At 41.5% G+C, this 21,602-nt stretch overlaps 1 protein-coding gene across 1 annotated transcript in view; it reads left to right on the forward strand.

The window, feature by feature from the left end:
• cacng4b (calcium channel, voltage-dependent, gamma subunit 4b) overlaps positions 1-21,005 on the forward strand; it is a 35,403-nt gene extending 14,398 nt beyond the window's left edge. Inside the window, exons 3-5 of the mRNA XM_049560630.1 lie at positions 12,356-12,439; positions 15,642-15,782; positions 17,151-21,005. Coding sequence (XP_049416587.1) covers positions 12,356-12,439; positions 15,642-15,782; positions 17,151-17,677 — 752 coding nt within the window. The 3' untranslated portion in view covers positions 17,678-21,005. The remainder of the gene's footprint in view (positions 1-12,355; positions 12,440-15,641; positions 15,783-17,150) is intronic.
• Positions 21,006-21,602: the final 597 nt, after the last annotated feature.

The following is a 21,602-nucleotide window of genomic DNA, read 5'->3' on the forward strand; positions in this document are numbered from 1 at the left end:
TGCGCCTAATTTGCATCAGAATCGGCGATGCATCAGAGGCTGTTGCTTATGTGTGACCGGAGTAAATAAAACCAACTCTGAGGATGAGAAATAATCCAATTAGCAGGTACATATTTACAGTAAACATCCCAGCTCGTAGTGGGTTGGCGTGAATGACGAGGCATTGGGGGGGACAGTGGAAGTGTGCGTTTGAGAGGAGGGTTTTGTTTAGTTGGGGGTGAGGGGTGGGGGGTCACTTTGCCATTCCCACCATGCTCCACAAGTCTGTAATTAAAGCGCGACAACTGAGAAACCATGCGGGGGCACTAATTAGCCAGCAGGCCCCAACTTCCACCTCAGTCACTCCGTCCTTCTCTCCTCTGCTTCATGCGCTCTCTCCTCTCATCTCTTTATAGGCTGAACTCCTCTATTCTCATCATTCTTTTATCTGATTCATTCTACTTTTTCAGTGACCCCTGTCACCTCTTTCATTACCACAAACCCACTACCCTCTTAATTCTGAATGCATTTAATTTTTCTTCTTTTGAAATACAGTTCCTTTGTGTGAGAAGCAGCTTTGTTGATAGATTTTTGTAAAATAGGTAACTTCTAAAGAGCAGTTCAACATTTTGGGTTTATTGGGTTTCTTGCTGAGTGTGATGCCTACCATACAGAACTTTAAAATACTTTGGAAAGGCTTTTAAAAGACTGACGTATGACACATCTAAAGACAATGCGAGTTTTAGTCACAGACTATAAGATTTGACAAAAATTTGGGATCTTGCAGCGTCACTACCCAGCCAACATTTGTATGTAGGGCCCATGTGGGTACAAAATGGGCTGAAAAATCGTCCCCATATGGGATTGTCCACAGGATTCATATTGACCCCACGCCAATTGCAGACATCGGTGGGTTTACCCAAGTGGGTATGTATCGGTTATGCTAGGGCTACCTGGGTAGCAACTGTAATGGGCCCATTTACTATCCACATGGGCCCCACGTACAAATGTTGGCTGGGTATTTTAGTACAACTAGATTCCATTTAAGATTATTTGACATTCTGCTTCTGGTCAGAAACATTACGCCAGTCTTGCTTTAGGAAATATGACATTTCCTTATATGTCTGCAAAAACACATAACTCTAGAAACACAAAATAAAAGGTGTCATATGTCAACAGTATTCTCATCAATTCAGCATTGATATAGTTTTAAAAGATAAACCGCATTTGTGTACAAAGTTCACATTTCGGATTTTGTCGCCTCAACTCGCCACTAGCCTCCTTTGATTACCTACGCTGTTTCAGTGGAAAGAGATTGAGGGAATTCAATGTGAGCAATTTAAAAGTCAGCTCCATATTTACAGTCTACTCAGTTTGCTGCGTTCTGCACAGTGAAATCGCTTGAAACGTTGTTCACATCTGGTATTAGATTGTCTGTTTGGTAAATATGAAGTTATCACCAGAAGCTAGTTAGCTTAGCATAAAGACTGGAAAAAAAGGGAAACAGTTATTCCTTCTCTGCTCAAAGGTGACAAAAACCAGTGTATTAGCACAAAACTGTGAACTAGATGGATTTTGTTACTTGTGGACAAAGCCTGGTTAGCTGTCTCCTCTTATTCCCAATCTTTGTGTGAAGCTAAGCTAACAGGCTGCCGATGTTAGCTTTGTATTTACTGTACAAATATTAGAGTATCTATCTTACCTAATTCTCTTCAAGAAATTGAATAACTGTACTAGTACTTGCTTTGAATGTTATCAGGCCTTTAACTGGCTGTTATTAGTTGTCTTTGGGAGCACAGATTGGAGGTAGTATGTCCCTACTCTACCTCCTACATTTACTTTTAGCTTTAGGCAGCAGTCTCTATTGGCCATAGTAAATATCACAGGGGGCAAAGGAGGAATTCAGGTGAACAAAGTCCACATAGGATGGAGGTTGGGGTGGGTTGATGGGTCAAACAAACGCAGGACTTTCACCCAGGAGGCCAAGTTTGTGTCCGCTATAAACCAAAAGTCAACACTGACTTATTTTAACTGGCATATGTAAGTTTGCCACGTTACATTACATCACATCAAACTATTACCTTTTCCTAAATCTAACCACATAGTGTCAAGAATCAGTTCAGGAAGGACCCAAATGCAGAGCAGCAGGCAGGTTTGAGGTTCAACAAAAAGTGAGCTTTAATAAAACTGAACTACATTATAGACGGTCCGTTATTTATTAATCCCTCTGTGTGTTTATATATTTACTTTTTATCCGCTCTGTTGTCTTTGTAAAGTTAACATATCGCACCGTCATTTCAAACTGAACACTTATTTCAAATTAAAAGCCCCTTATAACCTCGGTTGAGAGAATCCCTCCATTTTCTAAATAGGCTTTTATTCTGAAACATTTGTCAGCACTTCCTGTGGAAGATACAGTAACTTGACAGTTTACATATGGTGCTTCAAATGTAGCTCCTGCCATCTGCTGACGCTTTTAGGTGACTACAACAACATGTCGGCTGGCACATGAACAGACACAGTGAGTCAAATAATAGTGAAAGGAATAAAAATAGGACAAGAATAACCCGATGACATCACACACGCCGTGAAAGATGACCGGGGATAATTGGTGAGTACCAGCGTGTAGCGTGTACCAGGCATAATGCAAGTCCTGAGTCTGAAATATGTCTGCCAGCGAGTCCTACTCCACCTATTTAGACAACGGCAGCATTTCTCCGACCACGTAGCGAGCCACAAGCTCTGTGGCTTCTTTCAGACTGATAGGTTTAACGTTATCTCCGTTATTAGAACCAAACGACAGCTGTTGCTGTTTCGGAGCTGAAGGACCAGTGTTCTAAAAGTAACGGAAGTAACTGATGTCTTGTATGAAAATGTACTCAAGTATTTGATTACTCAAACAGCAAACTAATGCGTTAGATTACTCGTTAATGCAAAAAGTAATCAAAGTACTACCCAACTCTGGTCACAACATGGGATATGCACTTTCTGGCCAACTAGTAGGTGCACTTTGGCCTGGTTGAAGCATCATACTGATAACAGCCATTTAATGGGCTGATAACATTTTAAAGGGGTGCCTGAATGCCAGCTTTTTATTTAGCTGATCTTTCATGATCCAGAAGTATCACTGCTTTGAGGTCACGGCCTATATAACCTTATGTAAACAAAGACAGTTACTATTCTCTGCAAGCCTACAGTAACATAACGATTAATTGAATATCTTGGGACTGTAATTGGTCTGCAATTGGCAACACTTGGTTTACCATTTGTTAAACTGGAAAGAGACATGGATAAAGGAAAGTATTCTCAGTCAGAGAAACAATCTGAATCCATTTAAATAAGACTGGAAATAAGAAAGAACAAGAATCTATTCTTATACATCCTATGCTGTATTCCTAAGTGGCACCATCCTCCTTGTTTTGAGACAGTATTAGGTTTCAGTCACATGGGAAATATACAATATTAAATATATATGTGAGAACATACGGGCTGCAGTGCTCCAGATCCTTTGTCTTAATCCACACTCAGGCAATAATATCTTAAGCTAAGTGTCGAGAATCCATTACGTATGTACATATTTATAAGTAAATGACAAAGCGCAACAGCCTTCACAACAGACTACATGGGTAGGGGTTGACAGATCCTCCAACAACATGGATACACATGCACAGTCTACCCAAAGCAGAGCTGCGTTTGAAGAAATTGCTGCCTGGTGACAATTTAATTAACCAACTGTCAGTCATATCAACACTGAATCACTGATGTCTTCATCAAATTGCTTTTCTTTCATCCTCACTTGGGCTTGGGAAAAAAAAATATCGAGGGGCTTGTTTGATTACACAGTTGCTTTTATACTCCGTCCCGGCATTCCCTGCTTCCAAAGTAATAAATGTATGTGAAGTCTGTGTGCATGTCTGCATTTGATATTGAGCCCCAGTAACAGAGCTCTACCTGTTTACAGCTTCATAAAAACCTAATCATCCCACCTGCTGTAAACCTCTGAGCGCTTTCCCTCGTCAGCGTTCACACTCAGCTGGAGATCTAAAAGCAACAAGGATAAGAACAAAGCGGAACAACTGCTCCTCTGTTTTGCTGTAGCGTTACTGAAAGTACATCGCAGTCATGGTGAAATGCAATATCCAAGTCACTTCTGATTGGTTTGTTCGTCAATCTATTTGCAGAGACACTGAGGTGTGAACATGAGGAAGTGGGGGCATGAGCTCGTTGTCATGATACACTGCGCTCATGGAGACACTGGAGTCAAGTGGTGGACACAATGACACAATGCTATTGGTGTGTTCCACAGAGGCCGCTCTCTTATTGGCCGAGCAGCGTTAATTCAAAGTAATGACAATGTGCATCATCCTGTTGCCAGTGGCACCGCAGCTGCTCCCAATACATGTGGGTGTATGTTTGTTTGTACACGTGTCTGTGTGCTTAAATGTGTGTTTTCCGTTCGCGGTCATGGATTGTTAAATGGGTTTGCCGGGGAAGCACTGTCCTATTTGGTGGGTATCGAAGTACAATGAAGACGTCAAATGCATCCTTGGAGATTGTTGATGTAAATGAGCTTATTAAAGGCTAACAGGGGTTGCCATGGAGAGGAGGAGGAGATGCTCAGCATGGGGCTTTGCAACTGCAGTCGGGCCCAGGGAACCCATTATTTCCCATGTAATGTGTCGACTGCGTAAAATTAATTCTCAATTTGTCACAACACAATCATCTTGCAACATCCCCCAGATTTGTGAATAAGCACTTTTTTGTTACACGTAGATATAACTCAGGTGACACACCCTTCTTGTCTCTGCTGGTCCGTTCAGTTTCACAGCTTTTATCGCACACAATTTCAAAACACATTTTGCCCTAAATCGCTCTCTCCACTGTTCCTGATTTCTCTCTCAATGATTCCCTGCTCTCCTCCTCCGACTGAGTCCCTCTTTAATGTGTCCTCCTATCTTTTTTTTTATCCTCATCATTCCTCTGCTCCCTGCGCTTTTGTTGTTTCATTTCCTTGTACCTTCTTCCCTCATTTAATCTCCGCTTCCTTCCTCCTCCTTCCCTCCCAGCTAGTCAGTTTTCAGACTTTATTTCATTTCATGAGGCGTCCATCTGACAGCCTGTGCACGCACACGCGCATGCACACACACATGCGTACAAAAACACACACACATGCACACACAAACTAAACATAGACATTGAGCTGATAACTGTCAGTCATAAATCACGAGCCTCGAGGCTGCCGCTTATAATCAGATTTCCAATCAGCTGCAGTATTGTCTTCTATTTCTTCCATTCTCCGTCACACACGCACACAAACACACGCACACACACACTCACAGGGGACAAGAAAGAGGCGTCACACTGGCTGGAGTAGCTAGGGTCTGAACTGGAGCAGAGGATGAAGAAAGAATATTGTGCACAAGACAAAATTCATAGTAGCGTTGTGGGTTCACAGTGAAAGGTACGTTTTTCAAAACGTGTAAATGCAGTTTGACACAGTTTAATAGAAAAGACACACACACACACACACACACACACACTTACAAAAATGCACACATAAAACCTGCTACGAGCCGAGCCGCCAGTATGATTTAGTGTTTACACAGCAATTAACAGGACAGCAAAGGTGTGTTTTCGTTATCTTCACGGCTCCTGATCTAACCACAAGAGCCAGATGTGTTTTTTTTCACACGGCACAAAGTCTCACATCGCTGCTTAAAATAGTCCACAGCCCCCTTTTTTTCCATCAGTGACTAGACACAGAAACTTGTGCTCCATTTCCACCAACTGATTTGACGCTAATTAATTTGATGTCCCTTATTAAGCAGCAGACCCAGTTAATGGAAGCAAGCATGCCCTTAAAAGCTGAGGCACAGACGATGATGGCTGCCGACCCCTCGGCGCCTGGGAAATGGAGTTGACAGGTGTCTGTCTGTCACCGGCGTAGTCAGTTAATGGGAAGGTTGACATTTTTATGGTGGTAGGTCAGCTCTAAACTCTGCTGCCTGTTAAGCCGTTACAGATGAAAAGGGGACTTTGTGTTTTTTGACGAGAGATAAGTAAAAGTCTTGATTGCGAACAGAAAAAGGAAAAGCTTAACTTAGGTTCAGCCAATTGACTGTTTGCTCCCTACTCACCCTTTATCCCACAGTCTTTGTCCAATCATAGCTTAGCAGCCATAACTAGACTCAGCAGCCTTGTCAAACTCTGGATTTCTTTACGAGGCAGCTTGAATGGGTCTTGGATAAGAGAGTTACTTTGCATTTATTGAGATGGGAGGGTGGTGCTCATCTTTATCCCTCCCAAAACTTAAGACACAAGGGCAAAAGTGCAAGAAATGGATTAAAACTTTTCTTTATCTGCTCTAACTTAAGCTGCACATGATTTTGTCTGGCCGTCTTGCTCATTAACCAATAGTGGCCCGTTCACGATCAGCACATCTACTTTGAAAATATGAATAAGTAAGCTTAGCAGCCAAACCGAATTATGTTAGAATTGTTGTCATACTTGTAATACTTTAGCCCCTTTCCCCTGGACAAGAAAGTCACTTACTCCGACTAACATCTGGCTTTTGTCTTTAGTGGGAGAGGTTACAGTCGACATTCATTCCCAGAACAAATAACAGCGCCAAATGGCTGTGATGGAAATGTGACAACATGGTGGACATGCTAATTTTTGCCCCGTTTCCAGCGCAAAGCAAAGACAGGCCACCACAAAATACTGCCTCTCTCCATCCAAGTAGCACTTGAACATCACAGCTCTGGTCTGGCAAGGGGAAAAGGTGTCTATCAACTATTTTTAGAAGGTTTTCTCGCGTTTAAAAAACCTGCATATATAACCTGCATAGATGCACTGTGAGAAAAATGGTATTTGACCAAGTAGCTCTACACTGCAGTTCAGGGGCAATGCTGATTCTTTATTTGCATGCCTGGCACATGCAGCTCTAATCACAGTCTTGTGTGACAGCCTCAAGTGCATACAGCAGTGTATTGATGCCAGTATCAGGTAATAACATAAAAAAAGTTTCTTGTTATAAGAAGGTATTTTTCACATTTTTACAAGATATTTTCAGGTTATAACAAGAAAATGTCTGTGTTAAAATACACAACTTTACAGCAGAACTAAATATGTTTACAGCCTGGTACTTAAAATTGTTTTGGTCTCTGTAGATAATTTCCCCCTTCGTGACGACTGTATAGGGGGTGAATTTTAATACAACTCATCCATTTACATTTCATTAAGGCTTAAAGTTACACATAATTAAGGGTGTGGCCCAGAGATGTGGACTTGAGTCACAGGACTTGGACTGGAGTCAGACTTGAGTCACAAATTTGATGACTTCAGACTCAGCTTGACAAAATCAAAAAAAGACCTGCAAATCGACTTGGACTTTAACACCAGACCAGTGACTCATGACTTCATTTGGACTTGAGTCTTCAGAGTTAAAAATGCTTGATCTCTTTCGCTAAGCCAGTTTGGGAAGAAGAAGTTGTAGACATTTTTCCAATACAAGATGAGAGACATGACAAAACATTAAAAAGTCAATGCAATTATGCTATTAAAGTGCTGTACGTGTCAACATTACTTTTGTTTCTGAATAAGTTCAGCCACATTTGTTTTAACAAACTTGTTTTAAGATAAATAAATAAATACATAAATAAAAAGCATTTGTGATTTTTGTAAATTTAATATGTTACTGTTCTGTTGTTAAAATGGCATGAAATTTGCCAGATAGTGCATTATGACTGTTTTGGACTCAAAACTCAAAGTTAAGGACTTGGGTCTTGGCTTAAGACTTGTCGGTCTTGACTTGGGACTTGAGTGCAAAGTCTTTAGACTTACTTGTGATTTGCAAAACAATGACTTCAATCAATCAATCAATCAATTTTATTTATAAAGCCCAATATCACAAATCACAATTTGCCTCACTGGGCTTTACAGCATACGACATCCCTCTGGTCCCACTTCTGGTGTGGTTGCTTTGAGTGACAAGCTGTCTGTTTATGAGTCAGATCCACCCCTCGCTCCTCCAGAGCTCCAACCTCTCGTCCAAATATGGTCACTTTTGGCTCCAAAAATCCAAGATGGTGACTGACCAAGTGCCAAACTTGAGGCTCTTAAAATGGGAGTCCATAAGGCTATGGCTATAGGTGACATCACATTGGAATGTCCATTATTTTTATACAGCCTTTGCAATTAAATCAACTCAGTAGCAAACATTAGCATCAGGGCACGGCTAGTACGCTGTGTTTCAGTGTGAGTCACATGAGGCACTGCTAATGTTCAGCATGAATATGACCTCGGCAGGCAGCAACAGTTGTCATTTCAGTAAAATCGACGCTCACTGCCTAGAAATGAGAAGCCAGCTTTCATCCACCTTTATATGAAATCAAAGTCTCATTGCTTCAAAAATTCCCGTTGCCACAGTTATCACTGTAAAGTGCATCATGTGCTGTGGGCAAATGTTGACAGGCATAGCAACAGTAACTAAGGCAGGCGGTCACTTGCTTCCCCTACTCTGGGATGCTGACAAATGCAAAGATACGCAACATATTCTCCTGTGAAAATATTCAAATTAAGCAGCAGCCCAGCCCACCTTTGATTCTGTGGGCGTAGTTTGCAGAATGACTAAAGTGTTGAGGGTATTCACAGCCCAAATGGTGAAAGAGCTTCCAGCATTACCACCGCTGCACTGAGCGCATCCATTAACCCCACCCCCAACCCCTGTCTCCCTAGACAAGGTGTTTTTTATAATCCTGCACAATTACAGGTACAGGCGTCTCTCAGCTTTAACCTCTCTGTCTCTCTCTCACCCTCCACTCCATTCTCCCGCTCTAACTCACCTCGGCATTAAAAGCTTCCAGCAGACGGTCTTTTGTTGTTCAAATAGGCTTCTTGTTCCTCCAGGCACTCAACCATTCACCTGAGCTGGATTTGGACACGCGCCACAAGCCATGAAATCCCTAAGGGCAACGCAATCTTAATCCCACCGCTGAATCACGTGTGCACTGATCCCCGAAACACGCAAACTCATACCCCCTCCCCATATTAGTTTTCCCTTTCCAGTGTGTGTGCATTGAGCTGTGATCTTTAGTTTGCAGAGTCAGATTGGGCACAGGGAACAGGGAACAGGGAACATGTCTGACCCCCAGTGTAATGTCAAAAGTTAGGGTCAGAGGTCAAAGTCTAATTTATGGTTGTAGATGAAAACAGAGAGTGTTATGAGTTCTCAGATCAGAGAATATTTTGCGTTGTGTGCGATACGTATGGATCCAGTTTATTCCATCCAACAAAATCTATAAGGAAAAGTCTTGTTGTCTCATGAGTCTCACAAAAATTATATAAACAATACTTTCCTGACTGTGCTGGTCTTTTTATTGTGGATTTTTGTATTATATGTTGTATTTGTAGCATTTTAATGTGTTTTGACTGGCTGCTACCTTGGCCAGATTTCTTTTGTAGAAGACATGGCCAAAGAAAGGTTAAATAAAAAAAAAAAAAAAAAGTTGACTTTGGCTACACGTGGGACACAAACAGCTACCTCCTGAGAGAAAGTCCTGTGTTTGTTTGACCAGTCAACCTCTCTGACCACCTCTCTAGGTGGCCTTTCACGCTTTTTATGGGCAGGGGTGGGGAGACACAGAATGCAAGTAATGGTGTTATGTTTTTATAATACAAAATATAAGTAGTGTTAGGGATGCACCGAATATTTGGTAACCGAATATATTCGGCCGCATATTGTAAAAAAACACACGGTATTCGGTGGAATAAGTTAAAAGCAAGGCCGAATAATAGCGGCGTGTTTTGATAACGCGATCAAACGGCGTGCCGTGATGGGCGGAATAAAATGTCGGCAATGTGGCAATCCGCCCCTCACTGCACTCGCATTTGCGACTAAAAATAGTTTTGAGCGAGCAAAATAGGCTTAAATCATTCAGCACGCTGTGCGAGCAGCCTACAGATTTCAACCACCAGCAGAAACAAAAGGCGAATCCCATCGGTTGTGGGTTGAACGGGGGTCACAGACACAGACAGTAATGCATTCCTGTCAATTACGGCGGCCATCGGTTTACCAGGTGACGGAGAAGTCAGCTCCAATAATATCCTCTTCTTGGTGTCATGACTGCCCAGAAGTACCTGAACAGCTGAGCCAACTGAACACAGGTATGTGACGTGTCAGAGGAGAAACGAGCCTTTCACATTTCTCTCTTTCCGGCAGTAACGGCCCACAAACCTCACTGTACTTCAGGGACTGTTCTTTACTTATGAAGGGACTTCTCAGGGGAGGAGGGTGGCTGGTTGATTCTTATTTTATTTATTTATTTTATTTTGATCCCCCCTATGTTAATCACTCATTGATGCTGTTTTTGAATTATGAATAAGTCAATAAGTAATTTATTCCATTGAAATATCATTGATGTATTACAGAAAAATGACTTATCTTTTCATAAATGACAAAAGGCACATCTGCCTCATTTTCGCTGTGGTATCGTGATACTACTCAGAACCATGATATTTTCATTGGGTCCCAATTTTGGTACCGGGACAACACTAATCTGGAGGGGGTTCATCTGCAAAAACTAATGAAAAACTAAACAATGATATTAGGTATTCGGTACTTGGTATTTGGCCAAGCGTTTAATAATATTTGGCTTCGGCTACAAATTTTCATTTCGGTGCATCCTTAGTAAATGTTTTATTGTAACAGTTTAATTTGGTGATATTCTGAATACAGTTACTGCCTTAAAAATAGATGATTAGAAGGGATTACTTCATTTGTATTTGTTTTATTTGCTCTAACACGGAAAGCTACGGGAGCGATTGTCAGTCTGATTGTATTGGACGCATAGACAAAGAATGGCTGATTTGCTAAGAACAACAACAAAAACCCCAAAACATAGGGATTGGTTTTTGCTTAACTGCATCATTGGAGAACTTAAAAAAGTTGAGGCCAGCTCAACTCTGATTTGTAGAGTGTCACACCCATCTGCGACAACGTGACGTTCGTCAGTTTGTAGCGACATGTCACTGGCTTCCACCCAAAATTACTTTTAGCCTGTTGCTGTGTCGCTCATAATGTGAACACAGTGTTCACTATGGAAAGAAAGCAATGCTCAGTTGCTGCAAGGACACAGCAACTGAGCATTGCTCAGTTGGCACGCATTTACCATGAAAAGATTTCTTTGAAAAGTGTGTGCAGTGTACCTGCCAAATGACAATGGCAGAGGAGATGCAGTCAGGACACTGTCAGGAACATGTTTTTTATTCAGCTCAGAAAGGTGATTTTGAAGTTTCCAAAAGTAATCCAAAGTATCCAGAAGACATTACTTACTTTGAGTTTTAAAAGTAGCCCTCTGAACACTGCCTATGGGGTTCTAACTATCAACCACAAACTGGAGATGAACTCACTAAGCAGACTCACAGACTCTGATGAAAGTTCAGGGTTGGTACACGGGAAGTCAGTCACACAGGCAAAAGTATTCAAAAACGACAGGCAAAAAGGGTCAAAAACACAAAAACAGAGGGAACACTAGGGTAACGCTAGAACTCTTACTCAAGGGTAAAGATGATCTGGCAATAAACAAGGGGAAGACAGGTACTTAAATAAACTATGACGAGGGAGACAATCAGGCACAGGTGAAACACATTAGGGCGGGGCAAGGAATCACAAAGGAGGGAAACTTGACAAGACATAGGATCTGAAACATGATGAGGCAATGGTTACAAAAATGAAACAGGAACATGAATCTAGGTAACTTGATGGGTCATGACAGTAACATTAACCACCACCCACTGAGTGACAGCCTAAATGACTTTCCATTGGCATTGCTACTGTGGTGGCGGCATGTAATTTTAGCACATTACGTGTCACCATTATGTAATGCGGTGCTAAGACGTGCAAGTCATTCCACGTTTCTGTAAGATCAGTTTGTATGAGGATGACAGTGTTTCCTTTTCCATATCCAGCTGCCTCGTCGTCTCTTCTCTCTCATGAAGCAGCGTTGTTAAGACATGAAAAACAACCAGAAGTCCTTCCTCTTTTATCAGAGACAACAGCGTCTTACTCCAGTGGACACAGTTTAACAAAAACAGGTCGCCGGGTACTGAGAAACTCTGGCTGTGACTCTGGCAGCCACACATCCTTTAGACAGCTGAAGTTTGATGGATTCACATCAAAAGTCAAACCCTGAAGCGTCAAATAAATCCGCTTTAACTTCAGCTTGCCTCGAAAGGAGATTAATGCACATATCCTTGATCCTATTTGTTGGTTGAACAGGCCTCATCTCCTACACATCCCATATATTTCAGACCCTTATAGCACCTTGTGGACTGTATTTCATCATTAAAATTGAGACTGTTTCTCTTTGTCCTGCAGGAATCAATCAAGGCAGCTGTTACAGGATAAACCATTTCCCTGATGACAACGACTACGACACAGACAGCTCTGAATACCTGCTGCGTAAGTGCTCCCCTCTTGTCTTCTTCGTCTAGCTGTTATCTTTCCTTTATTTGTAAGGGCATGCAGGAAGTCCGCTGACCTTCAGCGTCTTATTATTTGCTTCTGAGAGCAGTCTCCAAACAGACGATACTCTTTTATGCAGAGACTGATAAAATGCAGAACAAAGGCAGAGACAGTCAGCGGAGAAATGTGACAGCATTCAGTGAGACAGGCTTGAAATGTTTTCAGGGCTGGATTACAAGCATTACTCTATCAGACTATGACCACAAGGCATGATGGGTTTTTTTTGTCTGTTTGGATGTCTGCCTTTTCTTGCAAATTATTTCAAAGCAATGAATACGTTTTTGTATTACGGGACAATTAAAAGCAGCTTGGCCAAACACAGCTGCATGTTTAGTCGTGTTCACCGGCCCAGTTCCCAGAGGAAAATGACTGAACGTTTCTGCAAACCATGCTCATAGCAAGAGGGTCCGAACCCAGGTAGGGGTTTGAACTCCAGGGGTTCCCTTCTGTGTGGAGTTTTCATGTTCTCCCCGTGTCAGCGTTGGTTTTCTCTAGGTGTGAATGTGAGTGTGAATGGTTGTCTGTCTCTATGTGTCAGCCCTGTGATAGTTTGGTGACCTGTCCAGGGTGTACCCTGCTCCAGCCCTCCTGCAGCCCCCTACAGGATAAGCAGTTACGGAAAAAACAAATGAACGAATACCTACATTTAGAAAGTGACTTAATGTATAAGCTGGCTTTGTCATCAGGAGGTGAACAGGAGGGTGGGCGGTGTGTAACCAAGCTGCAGATCACTGTTTGAAACCAACAACAACAAAACGTTGTGATTAAGTGAGTCATTGTTATGTTCCCAGCTGCTTTTTGGCACCAAACGTGGGTATTTTGTGGCGACCCGTCAGTGTTTTTCCAGCAGCTTTATTGGCATGAGAAGCGAGACATTGCTGCTTTTTCTGCCAGGGTTGTGCCCCCTGAATTAGGTATTTTAGACCAAATCATGATCTCTTTTAATCATAACCAAGTGTTTTTTGTGCCGGAACTTAATGCCACACTAACCATAATGTTGTTGAGACATAACGATTCAAGGTATCTGCTACATGATAACCTGCAAATGTAATGTATTCTTGGTTTGCAGAAATGTTCAATGGCAACATTTTTTTCAGGGTTGCATTCACGCAGTGCTCAAGAGTTTTGATGGACTCTCATACTTGAATGAAATGTTCCCAAATCAATTAGCTTCAGCCCCACAAAAGATGACACTGGGGCTTCAGACATGGAACTCAAAAGAAACTAATTATTTTTTCCTTATTAAGAATTTAAAATATAATCTAAAAGGCATGAAAAACATTTTACTATTTGCACTGCAAGCAGCCTATAGTGTGTTATTTTTTATTTCTTTAATTACTTTGAGTGATGCTGGTGCAGGATCAGCTCCTTATTTGCATCTTTCCCTCGTTTTTCTTTCACGTGAAGCATACTTTGAGCTGTGCTCAATGCAAGAGGAAGTTGTTTACCATGATCTGTGTTGACAGGGATGTGAAATCTTCGTTGAAACCAGATTAAATCATTCTGCTCCTTTAAAAAAAATCAAGGTGTTTTACTTTGAAAGCCTTGAAAATGGCAATGACAAAGCTTATACAAAGAATGTGATAAGTTTGATATAATATTTGGATATTCAGTCAGCAAAAGACTTTCATGTAAGGCACAGCCAATTCAGTATCTTCCCAACATGCATAGAAGAACAAAGAAGACTTATCAGACTTTGGACAAAGTCCCAACTCAGCCCATTAACCAGACTAAATAAAAAGAGGGCTTAATAAAAGACTTTACAGTTGAATAAGCTCATCCATCCTTGGAAACTTGTAAAATGGTACAGTGATTCATTTCTGGGGAGGTGATAGTCAGCGAGAGCTCTTGTTACATCCTGCAGCTGATTAGTAAAGCTTTGTCACAACAAGGCCACAAAGAATAAGTAATAAAGGAGTTCTCAAAAATGGATGAAAGAAGAAGTGGGGCTGGACAGATGAGGGCTCATCAAAGTGAAGATTCAAATAATTTAGAGGAGATTTTTCTTTTTAAGAACTGTTTTGTTAAATGGCTTTGAAATTTCCACAATTGACTTGCCTGTCATGTGTTCATTCTTGTAGCTGACTCCAAATTACTACATAATTTGATCTGCTGGAAGATGGATTGATTAATTAATTTTTATTCATCTTTTATTGACCATTTTCTTTGCTGTCCAATCAAATGTTGTGATTAATGACTTGTGTTGAAACCATTTACAGTGACTTGTCCAATTATCAAAGGGATTTTTACGATTTTTTTTTTTTTTTAAGTGGGTTGTATGAGGTACTTATCCATAATCAGTGTATTACATACAGCACATGGCGACCTGAACTCTCTAGGGAAGTGGCAGAGGTACTGACACTGAAGCTATCCAATGTACTGCTGTGGACGGGGGCCAGCAATGAAACATATTTTAGCTACCTAAAAAAAAAAAGGGTCCACCTAAAAAAAAAAAAAATCAAGAGCAGTTTAGGTATACGCTATTTTAAGAGTATTTTCACCGCTTCACCTTTCCGAGTCCAGCAGGAAGGCCATTAACAGTTTCCATTCCCAATCTTTGCTCTCGTCAAAGCGACCAGATTCCATCCAAAAAACCAGTAATTTTACCTTGCTGAACACTGGAGCTGCTGATCTACCACTGCCTCAGTCAGTTAGTTTGTTTGTGTTACTGTGACTTTGGTGAATCTGAAACTAACCCTTTTAAATGCCAAAGTCACACATAACACAAAACAACTAACTGAATGAGGCAGTGTCAGACCAGTAACTCCTGTGTTCAGCAATGCAAAATCACTGTTTTTCTCAATGGAGTCTGGATTTGAAGAGAGCGATATAACGGCTTCTCTTCCCTTTTGGAAATTGCTGTCTGACGGCAAGGTTATGGAGGGAAAATATTCTAAATATAGCGTATACTTTATTTTTAGGTGGCTAAAATAGGTTTTGTTGCTGACACCTCCATAGCAGTACATTGCTTAGCTTCCTTGTCAGTACTCCAGCCTGCTTCTCCAAACTGGGGATGTGCCAACTGATATCTACTGCATGTAATACACTGACTATAGATAAGTACCTCATACAACCCCACTTCAAAATATCCAAACTATCCCTTTAACCATTTCATGTCCCCCTTCCTCCGTCTCTGCAGGTATAGTTCGTGCCTCCAGTGTGTTCCCCATCCTCAGCACCATCCTGTTGATGCTTGGCGGGCTGTGCGTCGGGGTTGGTCGAGTCTACAACAAGACAAACAATGTCCTCCTCAGCGCGGGCATTCTCTTTGTAGCTGCAGGTGAGCTGCAGGATTACATTGTTAACCATGTTCCCAGCGAGGAGCAATCATGTAACAGGGCAGGGGTTTTATAATGAAAAAAGGCAACTTGATTGTGACACCTGTGATCACATATTGTACTTCATCAAAGGTGCAGTCATCACGATGAACTTTAATTCCCAATGAAGGAGGTCAGGATCTCCAATCTTCACACATGTCACACACAAGTGATGAGGACATGTGTTATTAAGGGTCTCGGCAGGGATGAGAGTCCTGTAATCACTGGTTGATGAACAACTTAACACAGTGGGAGTTCACGGGTGCAATCATTGTTTCTGTTAAAGTCATGGATGATTAGGGCTGTGCTATGGCAAGAGTCTGGCGATGCAATTTGAATCACAATACAGGGGTAATGAGTCATTTCATTCATATTGTGACACAATTAGAAAGGTGATATATATACTGGGATTTTTAAAAATTGAAATTTAGGAAAGCTGTCAATGCTAGCTTCCTGTTTCATTGGCCTGTGTTCTTTGTGTTAATGCTAGGGTTATGTTGTTACGTTGAAGTGGAAGTCAAATGAACGACTTGCAGGCCAAACAAGCCACTTCCAGCTTAAAGTTCTACTGACTTGAATAGGGATAAAATGATCATGCAGCTCTTCTAGACTTCCAAAATGTCATTGGACTGAATGGATACTGATTTACAGACATCTTTAACCAGTGTAAGTCTGTAGGGAAAAGTCTTTCTGGGCTCTGTGGGATCACTTGATGGACTCAAAAGTTGTAATTCCACTGTTTGGCCACTACAAAATATTGGCTTCAAAGCTCAGCGCACTTCCATGGGGCCTGCTGTCAGTAGAAATTAACACGTCTCATTCTGTAAGGCACATATACGGACGATCATGCAGCATGTAGTCCACCTCGTCTGTAAAATGGACAAGTTATAGAGCGTCAGAGCGCTATCACCAAAACAACCACTATGTCCTGCACTGATGACGTAGTCCTTGTCCAGGAGGCATCAGGACACATTAGCGTTTACACTACAAAAGATATGTGGTCAAGTTGTGATCACATCCAAGATGCATGTTAATACCAGGTATTAACAGGGTCTCAGAGTAATAAGAGTGTCTGTATCATAGGTTTAATTTTCTTCACAGTTATCTCGTCAGTTGTAGTTGACAGCAATAGAATTCTGGTCTTAATCATATCTAACAACCAAAGTATTTTCAGATCGAGGTCCCTGAAGTGAAATCTTTAAAATGGGTGTCTGTGTACTAATGTGTATCAATTTAGGGGTCTTTAACATGAAAAAAGTTGAGAACCTCTGCACTACATCACATGCCTCCCTTTTCCTGTCTCCATTTATTGTTTGTTTCTTGTTTATCAGGTTTGAGCAACATAATTGGCATCATCGTCTACATCTCCAGCAACGCAGGAGACCCCAGCGATAAACGTGACGATGACAAGAAGTACACGTACTCCTATGGATGGTCGTTCTATTTTGGTGCCCTCTCTTTCATTGTGGCTGAAACTGTGGCTGTCCTCGCCATCAACATCTACATTGAAAAAAACAAGGAAGTCCGCTGGAAGGCTCGGCGCGAGTTCATCCGTTCACTCTCTTCCTCTTCCCCATACTCAAGGATACCGAGCTTCCGCTACCGCCGGCGAACGTCGCACGCCAGCTCTCATTCGACAGAGGCATCGCGGGAGAACTCACCTGTGGTTGGTCTGAAGGGGGCACAATCCTCCAGTGGGCCCCTGGATGAGTTGTCGATGTACGCCCTGGCGAGGGACAGTGTGACGGAGAATACATACAGCCCCGAACACGAGGAGGCTGCAGAGTTCCTCCAGGTCCATAACTGTTTCCCCAATGATTTAAAGGACGGGGTGAATCGCAGAACCACACCAGTGTGAGAGGCATGTTGCTTGGCTTGAGTTTCACCTGGAAGGACGAACAGGAAATGATGAAAATCAGTCAGCCAATCAGTTGGAGTGCTTGTGTTAGCCTTCAAACTTAGAAGCACAGTTTTTGGGGAGACTGTCCATTTTTGAAAGGACCTGAGGAGAAGAGAGGACATTCAGCTAGACAGAAGCCAATTAACAGAACCTGAAAATCATTTATCTGCTTTTAGAGATCATCAGAGCAGAGTTATATTGTCTGTGCAGTAGCTGAATCAAAATTGATGTTATCTTTCAACTGTCGAAATGCTTAAATGAGCCTTGTGTGTTGCAACCCGTTCTCACTCCCAGGGCATCAAATACGGCAGCTTGGTCAGTGGCATCTTAGCGTCTGGTATTGACACACAAGGCACCCTCTTGCATCTGTATGAGACATACTGGGCTTTCATATGCCTCCAGTGTAAATCCATTGGCAATGGCGTATAAAGCGCGTGAAAGTCTGTGTTCGTTGGGAGTGAGGGGTGGCCGAAGTGTTAAAAAAGTAAAGGACTTTCACCCAGGAGACCACCGTTCATGTCCAGTGTGGAACAATGACTTTATATCAAGATGGACAACACTACTCTACTTCCTCCCATTGTACATAAATGAAGCCAACATACAGGCAGATACGGGCGCTGCCATCTTGCACTGGTGACGTCATTTGGAGCCAAAGTCTGTGAAGGAGCTATCTGGAAATGGAGCTACCGCTATCAAGGTCTCGCCCATCCACCCATCTGACCCGATCAATTATGTCAATCTTGACGTCAAACCCCGTTTTTCTAGAATCAAATAACTAACTGAAACCAAACTTATCAGAAAAATGAACACTTGAATATCAGCTTGATGAGAATGACTTAAAGTTACAGAAAACCTCTTTGAGAATTTTTAATTTTTTATTTTTTATTTTGACCTATACTTTGATTTAAGCCCATGTCCCATCTGCTAACATGGAGGGGGCGAGGTTTATGACCTATACTGCAGCCAGCCACCAGGAGGCGATGGAGATGTTTTGGCTTCACTTCTGGGGAGCTGTCATCCTGTTCATCTTTTAACGGTCTGTGGTGTGAAACCAAAAGTCAAAATTAAGTTTTTTTAATTACGTCACATACTAACATCACATGACATACATGGTGTGACGTATGACAAACTCTTTAACTTATTCACGTTAGTGACGTTACATAACAAACTTCATCAGTCCAAAACTGATGCTAGAGGGGTACCTAGAGCAACTTAGTTTGAAGCGTGGGGCCACTGACCAACCTGCCGTACCTGAGAAGTTGAGAGTGAGAATGCGCTGGTGGATCACAACCCTTGTTTGTGTAACGGTCACTAAACATTGTGGGTGTGACGTGTTGAGTTGTGTCAATCAGCAGTATTCTACCTGTAAATTATTCAACAAGGTGCTAAATGAAATGTGCTCTTCAACTTGAAAGTGTTTTCTTTATGTGTGCAGTTGCTATAAATTGTGGACCCTTCTCCAAAGTGTGTATTGTGTCCTCATAACCAGTCTGGTCTTGCCTTATACTCGAATATTTTTGAAAGAGACAACAGGGGCTCTCTCTGCCTCTCTTAGCACTGTCCTTTAGAATAATGTATGGCCTTTTGAAAAAAATCAAATTATAAATATTCTAAACTTTTTTTTCAGTATGGTTTGGGAGTCAGTGTCGACAAATGTCTGAGAATGTACTGAATGTTTAGTATTTTACCAGATTGTACAAGTCAGTCCTCCAAACAATATGAAAGGTTTTGTCTCCCTCGCTGTCTCTTCCTCAGTCCTATTCTTCTCTGACATTTGTCAGTTGAACAAATGTCCGTTTTGTCAGTGGAGCACCTCCGTTCAGTGGCCCCTTTTTATTCACTTCCATATCAGTCCGCCATCCTTCCGTCACAGCCCCCCCCCAGGTGGATGTGACATTGTGTATGTGCCTGTCACAAGAGAAGAGCAGCTGACAGAAAGGGGGTGCCCAGAACTGTGACAATGGCACAGGTCAGGACTTCCTTTTGCTCTGAATGAAAACATCCAGAGTGTTTAATGGATAAGGATCAGAGCCAGGCGGAGAATGTCTGTCACACCGCCTGTGAGTCCATCTGGCTGCCTTCAGCCCCCCTTCTCCCATCCCATGTCGAACAGAGGACCCAGACAGGAGCAGAGGGAGCTGTCTGCAACTGCGTCCCTGAAGGATTTGGCATCCAGACGTGTGTGTGTGTACTGTCGTCCTGCACGTCCTTCACTGCTCTTTCTTTTAGTTCTCTCAGGAAATACTGTGTTGTTGTGGCAGGTTGGACACTTCTGAGGTCCTCTCCCTACTTTGTGGCAGTGCTGGGAGATGGACCAGTGATAAAGATAAACCTGGTGAAAATGATCTGAGAAAAAAAGCCACTACTGTATTTAGTAAATGCTGTGAGTGTTTGCTTGAGCTTGCTCCAAGAACCAGCTGGAGTGGGCTTTATTTTTCAGTCTTAGGGCTATTGAGTTGATTCTGGTTTGGTAAGTGAGCTCACTCAACCACAAAGTCGTATTTGATTGTATTTTGTGTTTGATATGCCATTAAAGATACCATGTCGTACGCCAGGCTGAGCTCATGTAAATGAAAGCCATCAGTTTGATCCATGAGTGTAGATCTTACGCTTTTATATTACAGTTTGGGAAAGAAAATCCAGATGTGTTTGTTTGTAATGTAAATCTGTAAAGTTGTAAATAAAAACACAATAAAAAAAAAAAAGAAAGATTGAATGTGCAGCAGAGGATTGCAAGTATTACTTTACAGAGCAGTGTCTCAATAGTCATGGTCATACAGTTCAATTTACCATTTTATATTCAGGTAAACACACTGGTTTTGCTGGTATCAGTCAAAAAAGTTCAACTATCAAATATTCTGTTTTGTAAGTACATTTATGAGACTTTATTTTCTCTGCTGTGTGTGCAGCTGTACTTTACTGTATGTGCTTGTATTGATTTATGGCTTACTATTGTTGTGAAATAGGCACATTTTCACTTTTTTTTAACATTTGTAAATTGGTTGAGCTGCGTAGTAAAAAAAATTACAGTGAAAGAAACGTAGGCACCTCAAATCAAAAGTAATTTCATTTTCCATTTTACAGTTTGTTTCAAAACCAAACATACCAGAATAATTTGTGATAACTGTTGTTAGCATAATTTAATGGTTTGATATTGGACTGTAGAGTGCCTTTGTTTCATTTATTTCCTGCTTTTTTTTCTCCACCAATCAAAAAAAAATATTTCATCTGAATTTACTTTGGTTGTTTTGTTTTCTTTTTTTCCATTAGGCTCTCACTTTTTACTTACAACCCAAAACATACTGTACATAGACAAATAAACTAAATCAGGGTTATATTGTTGTGCTTTAATGGTGATTCTTTCTAACAAGACTAATGGTGCTTTCAGACTTAGAGTTGTTTTGCTTTGGTCTGAATAAGGGACTAATTTTCTCACAAAGTTGCATAATTGCCGAGAGTTGGTTCGTGTTCTCACGGTAGCATTTACAAGTGGACCAGATCAAATGCCTTGTGTGAGAAAGCTGCTGTTGATTGGTCAGAATTTCCATGTGGGAAAAATCCAGTAAGTAAAAAAAAACGCTGAAGAAGAGTACACTTGCAAGATAAATGTGACACTTTCTAATGTCACAATGGAGGGACAACTACACAGGTTGATTTTAGCGCTGCTCATCGTGGACTATATTGCTGTCATTGTTCATTTTAGTCAAACCATACAGTTTGAAAACAAGGCGCGGCTCCAACTAGAAAACAATGTTTTGATGCATTGGATGTGCTGAATGTGCATATTAAGGCAGTACAGGAGGAGGTGCACATCAATAATCCTCCAGGACTGTAACATGCTCATGTTTAACCCAAACAATGTGTCATGTGACTGCAGTTGGTT

This window comes from Epinephelus fuscoguttatus, linkage group LG19 (assembly GCF_011397635.1).
Source record: "Epinephelus fuscoguttatus linkage group LG19, E.fuscoguttatus.final_Chr_v1".
Lineage (NCBI taxonomy): Eukaryota > Metazoa > Chordata > Actinopteri > Perciformes > Serranidae > Epinephelus > Epinephelus fuscoguttatus.